At 42.7% G+C, this 14,008-nt stretch overlaps 1 protein-coding gene across 5 annotated transcripts in view; it reads right to left on the reverse strand.

The window, feature by feature from the left end:
• The window catches only part of LOC144043639 (axin-2-like), a 188,185-nt gene that overhangs the window by 137,728 nt on the left and 36,449 nt on the right, over positions 1–14,008 (reverse strand). For all 5 annotated transcript variants that reach the window (XM_077557493.1, XM_077557492.1, XM_077557496.1 and 2 more), the window contains exons 13-16: positions 8,021–8,175; positions 2,525–2,654; positions 2,245–2,337; positions 2,105–2,164 (exon numbers count right to left, since the gene is read on the reverse strand). In XM_077557493.1, the coding sequence (XP_077413619.1) occupies positions 2,105–2,164; positions 2,245–2,337; positions 2,525–2,654; positions 8,021–8,175 (438 nt within the window). The remainder of the gene's footprint in view (positions 1–2,104; positions 2,165–2,244; positions 2,338–2,524; positions 2,655–8,020; positions 8,176–14,008) is intronic.

The following is a 14,008-nucleotide window of genomic DNA, read 5'->3' on the forward strand; positions in this document are numbered from 1 at the left end:
CTCACAATCCTTAATAGGTTTGTGAATAATGATGAAACTTCGCTATATTCTAATGCTAATTGCTGCAAAACGGAAACAGATATAACTACACTTTTTTTCCCTGATGAAAGTGGAGACTCTAATCTTTTCCTTTGGTACATTCCATGTTTTTATAGCAATAGAACACAATATTCTGTGGGCCTTGGAAAATCTGTCAAAATCCAGTAAAACAGCCAGGAGTGAAGGGGATTGCTTCTGTGAAAATGGCTGGGAGTGAATGAGTTAAGTATCCGACTCGTGTCAAGCTATGTAGTTAGCTAAAAACGAGTTTGCAAACGGTTTTATTTTGAAATATACCGGATCTACCTTGATGCCGACGCCTGACTTCCTCTCTGGCTCGTGTAATTTCTTCCTCTGCGCCGCACCCGCACCGCAGCTCAAATTATTTTCTTTCTTTTCCTTGCATTCTGCATCTGTTACGCAGTAAGTAAGAACCACTGATCTGTATACATAACTGGATAGCCGACAGGGCAAGACTTTTGCAGCCGCGAGGCTGCCATATTACTACTCCAAAGAAACATTTCTCAGCATACGGATACGATCCCTACATTTACAGTATCGAAATTGGAGAACATTTGAGACAATACTTAGTAGAAACAGCATGATTTATAATGTTTTAAGTTTGTTAAATATCAACAAGAGGACTTCAGACATTTTACAACTTGCCTTAAAGTAGCACTACGGAACTTTTCAAACTTTAATAAAATATTTTCATAACTCTTCTGATGAAACATCGAAACTAGTTGAATGGTACCTTTGCCATGGCCTGAGGGGCTCTGTATCGTTTTTATTGGCATTAAGCAACTTCGAGGAGGATGGTAAGAACACTGCCACACAAAAAAACTACAAATGTGCTGACTGCTTTATGGCATACGTCACTTCCCCCTTCACCCATTCGTTACAAAGACAAAAGTCAATTTGAATGTCAACGCTCGCTGGCGTGAGTTCAAACACAACGCAATGCGCTTGTCCTCATGGGAAACGTGGTCTTCCTTCAGGCATAACATTACCGCTTTTGTCCATATGGCGTCGCCATAATCAATGTAAACTGAAAGTTCCTTAATGTTGCTTTAAATACATGTATATATTATATGCTTAATGATGTTTACAAGAGGAAACTTGTATATTTTTTATTAAAGAATTCTACCTGTAATTCAACAAAAGATGCCTTTGCCAAATCTAATATTGGGTTCTAAGGAACTGAGCAATAAAAGAAAAAGGGGGTCTTCAAAGCAGCACATACTGTCCACGTGTTAATGTAAATAAAATTTTTTTTTTTTTGCAAAATTGAAGTTTAGATTATCTTTTTGAATAATGCCTGGCTCAATTGGTTTGTTGATGTGCTTAAACTTTTTCTTTTGAATTTCATGTATGAAGCACACTTCAACAATAAAAATGTGGATTTAAAATCTTCTCTTCTTGGTGTATTTAATTGATTAGTCATGCACTACAATTTTGTAATGTCCTAGAATTCTAATTCTTTATTTGGGGACCTTTAGCAGATCTAAGATAAAAATCGATTAATTAGATTAATTGATTCAAAATCCTGCAATTAATTAGATTAAATTTTTCAATCGCCTGACAGGACTAATTTTCCTCTCTTGTATCACACCATTTGCTACTGGTTTGTAATAACTTGTCACAGTTATTCTCGGGTAGTTGATTTACTGACTGTGTAACTTTTTTTTTTTTAACTATCTGATTCATAACATTTGTATATTGTTTATTATTACTAATATAGAACAACCATTTAATTAACGTAACCCAGTGAAATCAAAACATCAAATGTTCTTTTAGTTATCGCGAGACTTCTACTCAAGTAATATTCTACAAGGTGCCTTACTCCAATAGTCATTTCCTATTAAGACTTTGACTACTTTGACTCAAATATTGCTTTCAGGACCTTTATACAAGCCTGCCAGTTAATCAACTCCGATTTAACAAGAACATGAATAACGGAGCTTAAACATTTTTTTCTTTTAAAACATGGACTGGACTAAAATCCTCTTTTTCAGGGTTTATTGAAGTCACTTTGGTGAATGAGCTTCCGTACAGGAGCACATACCTTTTTGTCATAGTTGATCTGTAACACTTTTTTTCCCTCCTGGAACTTTAAATCCTGATCCTGAACAGAGGCAGAGAAGAATGTGACACATAACAAATCACAAATGTAATTGTGCACTGCTTTTATCACACATTTCGTACCCTAACTTGTGTCTGTCGCTGATGTTCACTGACCAGGAGCTGCTGTTTGAGCTGAGCAATAGTTTTCTCAAAATCCTCCATTACCTCAGAGGCCTGCAAGAGAAAATAATTTGAGTATGCTTAATTATCAAAATACCAATTTTTTGTACTGTTTTCAATGCATTATGTTTTGCAAAAGGGAAATCAACTTCTGATTAAGGTGAAAGAAAAAAGGTTGCCGGTGTCCGGATTGAAAGGCCCAATTAATGAACTGTGTTAAATGGAATGTTTCAGGTGTTACCTTAGCTGCAGACAGAGTATGCTCCTGATGTAAATGGTTGACATCGGCCTGGTGTTTGGCTTGGAACGTCTGCAAGGTCTCCTCAAACAAAACACTCTGCTCGTCCTTCTCTTTTTGGAGGACCGCCATTCTGAAAGCAGGGTTGCATAAATATACTGTATATGCACCATATAATACAGTACATTGACAAATTAATGCCATCCACTTATCAATTTTATATAGCACTCGGCCTCATTAGGATGGAAGGGAAGCTGGAGTCCATCCAAGGTGATTTGGGGCAAGAGATGGTGTACACCCTGGGCTGGTTGCCAGTCAACAAAAATTCACTCTGTTTCGTGGGCAGTTTAGGGCAACATAAGTACCCAGTTGCTCTTTAAACCGGCCCACTGAGCTTTTACTTTATCAAGAGTACAGACGCTCCCCTACTTACGAACATTCGTGTTACGAACAAGGGTACATACGAACATGTCTGCGCGCATGCGCGCATGTCAAAAAATGTTCGGAAAGAGATGCTGTAAGTTCGATTTTTTATTGCGCACCTTTTTCCGAGTACTGTAGTGCTTCTTTCCGCCGCTAATACCGACGCTTGGCGCTGTGAGAGCTCACCCAGCATTGGAGGCTCAGCAACGTGTCGAGGAGGAGGAAGAAGAAGAAACGCCTGTCGCTCATAGATAAAGCCATCGCACTCTTCGAGCAGCAAGACCCAAATATTGAACGTTGCACAAAGGTTGCAAATCAATTGAATGATGCCATACAGTGCTACCGCATCATTTATGATGAAAAAAGAAGAAAACTGTGCAATCGTAGTTAGATCGCTTCTTTCGGCCAGTTTCTAGTAAATCCTCCAAGGAAGATACTCATCAACCCTCATCTTCTTCTCCACGACCCTCAACTTCTTCCTACATTGAAGTTACGGAGGAGGAAGTAACTTTTGAAGCCCATTCCAGCGACGACGAAGAACCTCTCATGATATAAAATCCTCCTCTTCCTCCTCCTCCATCAAATCCTTAAGCATCGAGTACATCTTCCAAAAGTAAGTTAAACTTCATTTTATTTATCTTATTACGTACATGTACATACTGTGTGTGTCTCTCGCTCTCTCTCTCTAACATACGTAGTACAGTACTGTACGTATTCTCTTTAAACATAAATTATAATACAAAATATAGTACTGAAGCAACTTACGAACAAATTCACCTTACGAACGATCGCTCGGAACGTAAACTCGTTCGTAAGTTGGGGAGCGTCTGTACTGCAATAATATGTGTTACATCAATTTAGTTGCCAATGTCTTAACCAACTCAAATGTGTTTACTTAAAATGTATTTATTCACTGTTTTATAAAATAATTGGTTATTAATAATGTGAATAATAACATTTAAAAAATAATTGTGAAACATGCACATTGAACATATATTTATGATCATATTTATTTTACTGAATACTTGGTAAGTTAACAATAATTAAATTAAGATTTGTTACATTAATTTAGCCGTTTTTAGCCCTATGCTCCATCAAACTCGGGGGGAGCCGCTCTCCCGGCCACCCCTCTGTCACATAATGTGTAGTCCTTTCGGCCTACGGGGGGGGATACGGGCCTCGTTGTCCCTCTTGGGGACATGTCACGGATGCCCGTGGGGTTCGCCCCTCTGGCCGAGGACCCCATGTTCAGCCCCGAGCTTAACACACCAGGCCCCGTCCCTCCCGGACCACTGAATCCGGGAGGGCCAGGGATTGAGCCTGAGGGGCCGGCAGTCGGTTACTTTTCCTGTCGCCAGCTCACCTATTGCTTTCAAACTTGTCTCATGGCCATGGGTACAGGATTCAGTTCCGACGCCGGCCCCCTCTCTCCATCCGGGTCAGAGAGACTGTCATCAGCGAGCCAAAAAGGCACTAGCTCTAGATCAAGAGCTAGTGACCCTCCTCGCCAAGTCCACTATCGAACCAGTGGATCCCTTGGCTCATCCAGGGGGACTCTACTCCCCCTACTTCCTCATTGCAAAAAAGACAGGTGGATTACGCCCTATGTTGGATCTGAGAGGTCTCAACCGTTACCCCAGGGTGTTGTCCTTCCGTATGCTGACTACGTTGGCCGTGTTGAGGACGATCACCCGAGGGGAATGGTTCACGTCAATCAATCTGAAGGACGCTTATTTCCACGTCCCTATTGCTCCTCAGCACAGGAAGTTTCTCTGCTTTGCCTACAGGGGTCGCCACTGGTTGTTCAGAGCATTCCCATTCGGGCTGTCACTCTATCCCAGAGTGTTCACACGTATAGTGAAGGCGGCACTTGCACCCCTGCATTCGAGGGGCATGAAGGTGCTCCCTTACTTGGATGACTGGCTGATATGCGCACCGTCCAGGGATCAGGCAATCTCTATGCTTCTGCAGCATGTGTCACGACTTGGGCTCAAGGTCAACCTAGAGAAGTCCTATCTTGTTCCCTCTCAGCAGACTCTGTTCATCCGAATGTCGTTGGACACAACCTCCATGACTCCTCGACCATCCCCACAGAGGTTTGACGATGTGCTACGCCTCATCTCTCTCTTCCATGCCAATGGGATGCTGCCTTATGTCCTTTTTCGGCCTCTGCTGGGCACTTGTGCCACTGGGCGACCATTGCAGTGGTAGCTGCTCCGCTTCCGGCTCAACCCGCTGCTGGATCGTCTGAAGCATCTCCGAGTATCCAGTCGGTTCATGGGTGCTCTCGCACCTTGGGGTCGCCGGTCTGTTCTACCGGCAGGAGTCCCGTTGGGGGTGGTATCCACACGTCACAAAGTTGTAACCACCGATGCCAGCCCGAGTGGATGGGGTACAGTCTGGCAACACAGGACGGCTCAAGGCCAGTGGTCTGCAGGGGACAGATCACTGCACATCAATGTGCTGGAGCTGCGGGCGGTGCATCTGTCCCTCATTTTATTAGTTATTCATTTTCTGCCCTTCGTGGCAGGGCCTCATGTCCTGGTACGATCGGACAACACCTCCACTGTGTATCAGATCAATCATCAGGGCGGGACAAGATCCGCCCAGTTGCTACGGGCCTCAAGAAGGCTTCTCAGATGGGCCGCCCCCCCGTCATTCCACCCTGCGGGCCATGTTTCTCCCGGGCATTGTCAACCAGTCAGTGGATTGGCGTCTCCACCCGGAGGTGGTGAGCGCCATTTGGAGTTGCTTCGGAAAAGCGACGGTAGATCTTTTTGCCTCCGAGGAGTCCACTCACTGTCCCCTCTGGTTTTCCCTGCGGTAACAAAGCAGCCCGGGATGATCTGGCACACTCCTAGCCAAGGAGCCTGCTATATATCTTCTCACCTCCCCCCCGCATTCATCTGACCCTTCAGAGGGTCCTTCTGGAGGGTCACACGTTGTTGCTGGTGGCCCCTCTTTGGCCCACCGAGACTTGGTTCCCTGTCCTCCGCAGTCTTTGCTCCTCCGAACCGTGGATCCTGCCCAGTCGGTTGGATCAACTGTACCAACAGCGGGGTCAGATTTGGCATCCCGATCCTTGCCGGCTCCATCTGTGTGTCTGGCCGCTGAGGGTCGAGACCCATTGCTGACTGAGTGCTCGTCTTCTGTTCACCATACGATCCTTAATGCCGGGGCTTAGTCCACTCGTACGCTGTATGCTAACAGGTGGAAGCTATTTACGGAGTGGTGTGCAAGTTGCGGGAGGGATCCCGTGCCGTGCCCTATTCCCACTGTTCTAGAATTCCTCCAATCTGTTTACGATGAGGGGTGTTCCCCTTCTACGATCAAGGTCTACGTGGCGGCCATTTCGGCCTGCCATATTACAGTTGATGGCAAGTCTGTGGGTTGCCATAAACGAGTGGCCTCCTTCCTCAGGGGTGGCTTTCTCCTTCGTTTTAGGAACCCGCCTCGAGTCCCCGCCTGGGACCTTCGTCTGGTGCATTGTGTATGTCCCCTTTCGAGCCATTAACCGAAGGGGAACTTCACTGGCTGTCTTGCAAGACGGCGTTTCTACTTAAGATAGCATCCGCTAAGTGGGTGGGGGAGCTCCACGCCCTATCTGTTAGCCCCGAATGCCTTCACCCCAACGGGGCAGGGGTCACATCGTGGCCAAATGCTGCTTTTGTGCCCAAAGTTTTGTCTGGTTCTCAAGCCAACCACCCTATTCGTCTCGTTCGTTTTGCTCTGCCGTCGACGGATGGGGATGACGATGTAGGTCTGTGTTGTCCTGTATGGGCGCTGTGCTTTTTGTGTCTTACGATGGCCTGAATAAAGGAGCTGCTGCTGTGTCCAAGTAACGCCTCTCCCATTGGATCAGGGAGGTAATTCGGCAGTCGTACAGGGTCTCTGGTTGTCCCCCTCCTCCTGGGGTGCGCAGTCACTCCACCAGGAGTGTGTCTACGTCATGGGCAGTTCTGAAAAGAGTGTCCTTGGAGGACGTCTGTGCGGCTGTTTCCTGGTGGTCGCCTTGCACTTTCTCCAGATTCTACAGTTTGAATGTCACCTCCCCTCAAGCCATTTCACTGAAGCAATCCTGTTCACTCCTGCCTGTTTTACTATATTTTGACTGAGTTTGCAAGGCCCACATAATATTGTGTTCTTTTGCTATACCAAAAGAAAGATTAGAGTCTCTTCTTTCATCAGGAAAAAAAATAGTATATTTATATATATATATATATATATGTTTCCGTTTTGAAGCAATTAGCATTAGAATATAGCTGAGTTTCATCATTTTTCACAAATCTGTATAGAACTGTGGGTAAATGAGCTTTTTTCAACATGGCCCTAGTTTATTTCTTGGGTGGGCACACTCGGTCCTCGAGGGCCGGAACCCCCCAGGTTTTGGATGTTTTCCTTCTCAAACGCAGCTGATATATGCAGATATATGATCAGCTCATCAGCAAGCTCTGCATAAGCCTGATAACGATCCTGTTGATTGGAATCAGCTGCGTTGGAGCAGGGAAACATTCAAGGACTACGGCCCTTGAGGACCGAGTTTGCCCACTACTGCTTTAGCATACAATTATTTATTTATTTTTATACAAAAAAACATATAAATACATCTTTGGGACACTCAAAACATTTAAAATAAAACGTATTCATACATTTTTGGGAGCAAATGAGTTAATTAATACCTGGTAAATTATTTTGTTACCAAAATACATTATTTTCCATTTTTTAGTTTTACTTTTTCAGCCATCCAATTTAAAAATCCAATATGGCCCTTGAGCTCAAATGTTTGCACAACCCCGATTTAGAGGCCAGAGAAAAACTACAGGACAACACACAGGAGGCCCTGTACCAAGATTCAAACTGTGAGGTGCATGAGCTAACCACTGTTTCACCATGCTACACAAATTAAATGTACCTGGCAAATACACTTTTTTTTTGCTAAATATCCTCAGGCACTTATAAAACGCCACAGTAATGCTCTGTAAACATCATGTTGCCTCTCTATTGTTTATACATGTATGACAAATCCTCCCCATGTAGTTACAATAAATGGTATCTTTGTGCCCAACATCTCCAGACCTTCTCTTGGCCTCCTGCAGTTCGCCACTGACGGCCGCTTGGTGGATCTCCAGCTGGACCTTCTCCTGCATCGTCTCTTGAAGCAACATGTTGCTTTTCTCCACTTCGGCACACTGCCGTTTCACTTGCTGCTGCAGCTCATGCACCGTTTGCACCTACAGACCACACATATGTCGAGGAAAATTTAAAAACGCACACAAGATCCACTTGATATATTCTAAAGTGCAAATCTGTCAGCTGGTGCATGCTAGCTGTTTCGGAGCAAGTCTGAACTTGTGGCGAGGACGACTTCAAATAAACTCCCCTTGCACCGATTTTCTTCCAAGATATGTGAGTCATCAAAAGCAAAAAACATCTTCACTACACAAACTGTGCCAAAGGTCAAACCAGCACTGCGGCAGGCAGCATGGGAAAGATCTTATCATGTGAAAGTGTCTTTAAAGACTTCTCTCACTGTAAAAGAAATAGAAAAAAATAAAACTCAACTACAGCAGTTTGTGAAGTGTTGCGGCTTTGAGCTTTGAAGCCGTGACTTGAAGCTATACTTCTACCATCATTTAAAATAGCAGCTTTGGTTGAACTGATGGGGGGAAAGACTATTTTTGGGACATCCTTACAGCATACGAGTAGCACGGCCAACTTTGAGGACATACGTCAACATTGCATAAATAACATACATGCAATGTTATGTAATGTATAATATTGGTGCTTAAAGCCCTATATACTTGGATATAGACTCTACATTTAACCAGAATTTTCTAAAGGGTAATTCATTTGTACAGGTATAATAAGGAAGACTCATGAAAACAAAATTTTCTACATGAAGTCATATTATTAAGGGGGAACTTTTTTCTTTTTTTCTTTTTTTCTACTACTGACATCACATCACACCCACTCATGAATTTGCAAAGATTTTGCACTTGCATAAATACCATGTTTATTTTAGTAGTTCATTTCCAAAAGTGAAACGTATATACAGGTACACCTAAACAAATTGGAAGATGGTAGGAAAGCTCATTTATTTCACTACTTATAAAGATTCATTAAACACATAACATTAACATTTGTATTACTAATTTATCACTGTTCACTTGCGTAGTGACGTTTGGAGTGATTTTTGTACATATTTGTTACTTTTTGCTCACACAAAAAAAACATGACCATGTCAGATAGGAGTCACTTCAAATGTCCATGGAAATATACAGTTTGAAAAACAAAAACAAAATATAGCCAATAAAATGTAATTAGGCAGTGGACCTGCAGTGTAATTCCTGCCTGTAAAATAGATAATGTAAAAAAATAAAATAAGATAGAAAGTCTGTATGTTATGTTGAGTGGCGCAATTGAATGTCAAACTAAAAACCATTCAAGTCCTGTGCGTGCAGACATGTAATTCTGGACCCCTTTTTTAAAAAAAAAAATTTTTTTTGGGGGGGGGGGGGTGAAATATGGCTTCTCTGCATGCTATGTATACTATGACAGTGTGGAATGCTATATGGGCAGGTTGATAAAGGCAGATGAGGGGGGGTTCTGATTAAAGGTTGGATATGAACGATGACAGAGACAGATGATGACAGCAGGGTGGGGGGTGGTGGGGGATTTGCAAAGATGCAAAGAGACACTGAGATGCGGAGGAGCGGTGTATGGACCTCTGTCTTTTGTGTTAGCAGTGCAGCTTGCTAAGAAAGGAACAAGAAAGAGGCCTGTGTTGTGTTGCCACGTGCTGACACTTTGGCAGGAGATGAGAAGAAGCACCTGCCCGAGCGGGCTGCTCCACCTGGACACTCTCAGTGGGAGCAAAATTACACCCCCTAATTAGGTGTTCTCCACGTGAATTACTAGGTGCGAACTACAGACTCCATAAGCCATCTTATGACTCCTTCTGCCCTCAAAAGACAAACCTTTGAAGATACAAAAAAAATAAATAAATAAAATTGTCATATGAGAAAATGATATACAGTAGATAGATGGGTGTTAGGAACATAGCAGTACACACATTATCAAATACATTGTATCCCAGTTATATATTGCTTTTATTTATTTCAGCAATCATTTTTGAATGGGTATTTACTAAGGCTGGAAATTGCCAACAACCTCAAGATACATTGTGTATCACGACACAGTACGATAAGTATCGTGGTACACATGTATCCCGACACATGGTCTTCAAGGCAATACGTATCATGATATTTTACATTACTTTCCATACATTTTTTATTTAAACAGTCATACACTACTCAAAAAATTAGGGATATTTGGCTTTTGGGTGAAATTTCAGGACGAGCCTAAAATGCATTCAAACCTTTACAAGTGAACTTAATGTGACCTTCACTGAGCTTTTGAATGCACATGTCCAATTGTTAAATGTTTCAGTACTTTTTGCACAAGTTGCTGTTCTCTTAACGGCAAAATTCACGACCAGTGTTTGATCCTTGAATCTGCAAATAAATGTCTTGGTTCAGTAAGAGCTTTTGTTTAAACAGTCCTCCTCATCATGCTGTTCACATTTTGACATCATGAGACCAAAACGACACCTAACAATGGATCAACAGTACCTTGTCATTGTGATGCTTCAAACAAGACGTTCGCTGACGGAAGTGGCCACTAAGCTTAGAGTGTCAAGGAGTGTCATCAGCAGGTTGCAACAGAGATACTGAGAGACTGGAAGAGTCACCGAAAGAAGTAGAAGTGAACGTCCTTTGGCCTCATCTCATGCTGATGACCGCTACATTGTGAACAATGTCCTGAGAAACCGGATGTTGAATGTCACTCAACTCCAGGCATGTTGAAGGGAGGTGAGAGGCACCCAAGTGTCACGTCAGACGACCATTTGAAACTGTTTACATCAGTGTGCTCTGCTTGCTAGACGACCTGCAAGGGTACCTGACCGCACCACCAGGCACAGGTGTCAGCGTATTGCATTGACCAGGGAGAATTTACGCTGGACGAGGGACCAGTGGGCCTCAGTGCTGTTCTCTGATGAAAATCGATTCACGTCAAGATATGATGGCCGTCAGCAATATTGGAGAGCACTACGCAACAGCCACTGTTATCACCAGGCGAGCTTTTGGTGGTGGCAGTGTTACAGTGTGGGCAGGTGTGTCCAGTCGGTACAGAACTGTGAATGGTACAGTAACAAGCCCATACTACCTGAATAACATCATCAATCCAATGATTGTGCGCTTCCATGAACAACACGGGCCTAATTTCATCTTCATGGACGACAATGCTCCAGCTCATGGAGGTGGCATCATCAGGGAACGGCTGTTGGAGACTGGTGCACCACAAATGGAATGGCCTGTACTTTCTCCAGACCTGAATCCTATTGAAAAGCTGTGGGATCAGCTGAGTGGCCGCGTAGAGGCTGGAAACTCTGCACCCCAGAACCTCAATGAACACTTTTTTTTTAAGGACAATGCAAACAAACTGAGAATGCATGTCTCTTTCTGCCACCACCGATCCCTTCTTCCCTCCTCCTCCTTCATGCACGTACACTAGGAGAAGGAACAAAAGTTAATTGAAGGCAATTAACTTCAAAGAGGCTGCTCCTTTACAACAACTCTGCCAAGCAAGCATCATTAAAGCCTATTCATGAATGACTGTGCACAATATGGGGAGTAGTGTGCACATTCGGTCCACCTTTGACAATGAGAGCAGCACTGCCATCTACTGTAGTGGATATGTAATTACAATTGATATTCTAAATTGAACTACAAACTTCTGTGGGCTAACGCGTGCCCCCCTTCCAAGCAGCCCAAATTCACGAGTTTTCTACAAGTTTTTTCCTGGAAGGTTTTACTTATGCTGTTACAAAACTTTAAATGGGTTTATATCACATCATTCATACGCTGCATATGGAAGTTTAGCAAGAAATGGGTTGGCACAACACCTTAGAAGATAGCGGCTCCGGTTTCATTTTCAAGCACCTACTCAGTCTGCTGTGCACTGTGTATTGATAACATTCATACGCATATCTGTATGACCTCACGTGTCCATAAACAGTTGCAGTATAAGTGGAGGTCAAACTGGAATACAGTACAGTACTTTATTTTACTATGTATTACTAACATCTACATACCGAAAGCTTTTGTGGAGAGCTATGAAAACATACATACACATAAAAAGTACAGCAGCACGTTGGAATAGGGGTGAGCGCCGTTTTTTGGCATAAAAGCCAAAACCGACCGAGAGGTTCCGTGAGATAAAGTTCACTTTGAACATCTTACATTAGGTGCGTATGTGCAAGTAGTTGAGCAGCTAACATATAATGACAGAGGGCTCTTTTGATCTTCAGAGGCCTTGTCTGTCCTTAATTATTAAAAGAGGAGCCTTACCAGTGGCCCCACACTGTCCACTGCTTGATGCCTTTCAAATGTGAGCTTGCTGACAGACTGAAGCGGCAATATGTGCGTGTGCGTGATCTATGTGGCATGACAGCTTCCCCTCGTGAATGACGACACTGACAACAATGCTATTTGTGGCCCCCAGTGCTGAGCCACATTAAAAAGTGCTGAGCGTGATCCTCCGCTTTGAAGCGCCATTTTTTAAACGCGTTCATTCAGGATCAAAGGCAGTGAGGCTTTGCGAAGCGTGTGCATGAATAAGTGCCTTCACGACAAACGGGTAAACATACGACAGCTATGAGGTGAGTGTCACTTTCGCCTAGATTATGCACTTTATTGGGTCGCTGATAGGAACTAAAAAAACAGTAGAAACCATTTATATAAAAATGTTTCAACAGACAAGAGTTATTAATGTGAAAATGTTCCACAATTTGACTCAACACAGAACTGTCTTGAATTAACTATGCCAATTAGAATGATTTAAAAAAAAAATAATAATCACAAACTGTAGAAAATGAGGCTTCAAAATGATGACAAAAATAAATCAGGTCGTCATCTCCGTTGAATTGTCAAACACCACTTCCACGACCTGGAAAATTGATGACTCGTGCTGGTTGCCCAAGTGAAACGGTTAACCCTATATCTACACAACCAAGTACTAGCAATAATAATAACAATAATAATAATAACTAGAAAAATTCTCGCGGAAATTTTGAATGGGACTGCTGACTCTTGTAAATGAGCTGAACAGTTTAAAATTTAAACGACTGGAATTGGTCAAGAAATGTGGAAGTTAACCATAATCAACATCAACTAAAAGTATCTCACTGTCCCTTTAAGAAACATGCACATTCACGCACACACATTGGAACTCTAACATACTGACGTGACACACACATTCAACTGAAATGAATGACAGACGCACACCTCAAACAAAAGCCTCTCACGACTTAACGGTTCAAGATGCAGATCCAAGAAATGGCTCGCAAGGGTTTGGGGAACGCGAGCATATTCTCATTTACTTAATCGGATGAAAAATGACCAAATGAGAGCAGGTTGAAAACTAAAGATAGGCAAAAAGTCAGACTTCTCCTCGCTTAAAGTGAAAATAAAGGTACTAAATGACACCTTAGCCAAATAAAAGTTAGTTTGTCTGAAAGAAGAGACTTGTCACTACAAAATGTGAAAATTTGAGGTCTAGTGAGCAAAGATTGTGGCCATGGTGACAAGTTGAAGTGAAACTTTTGGAAATTTCCCGCCACTCAAAGCCTAATTGCTCCTTAAGAAGGCTATTTCAGTCACTGTCTTTGAACCCGCACAGGGGGGAGAGCTTTCATTCCTTAAAATAAATTTCTTAGCCTTTTGTAGGGCTTTTTAAAAGCATTTCAAGTGGTTGTTCAGTGAACAATAATTCATAAAAACTTTCAGTGTTTTCCATTTGAAGACTAGAATAAAATTAAGACCCGGCCTGAAAAGGTATGTTTACGGAAGATATTTTGCGGTTACATATTTTCTGATGTACAGAACATACAAAGAAACTGGTCGATGCTCTTAAGGAGGCCAGAATAAGAAGTAATTTGAAGGCGTAAGAGCATACTTTTGTTCCATCTTAGCCTTTTGTAGGGCTTTTTAAAAGCATTTCAGG

Source organism: Vanacampus margaritifer, chromosome 2 (genome assembly GCF_051991255.1).
Source record: "Vanacampus margaritifer isolate UIUO_Vmar chromosome 2, RoL_Vmar_1.0, whole genome shotgun sequence".
Lineage (NCBI taxonomy): Eukaryota > Metazoa > Chordata > Actinopteri > Syngnathiformes > Syngnathidae > Vanacampus > Vanacampus margaritifer.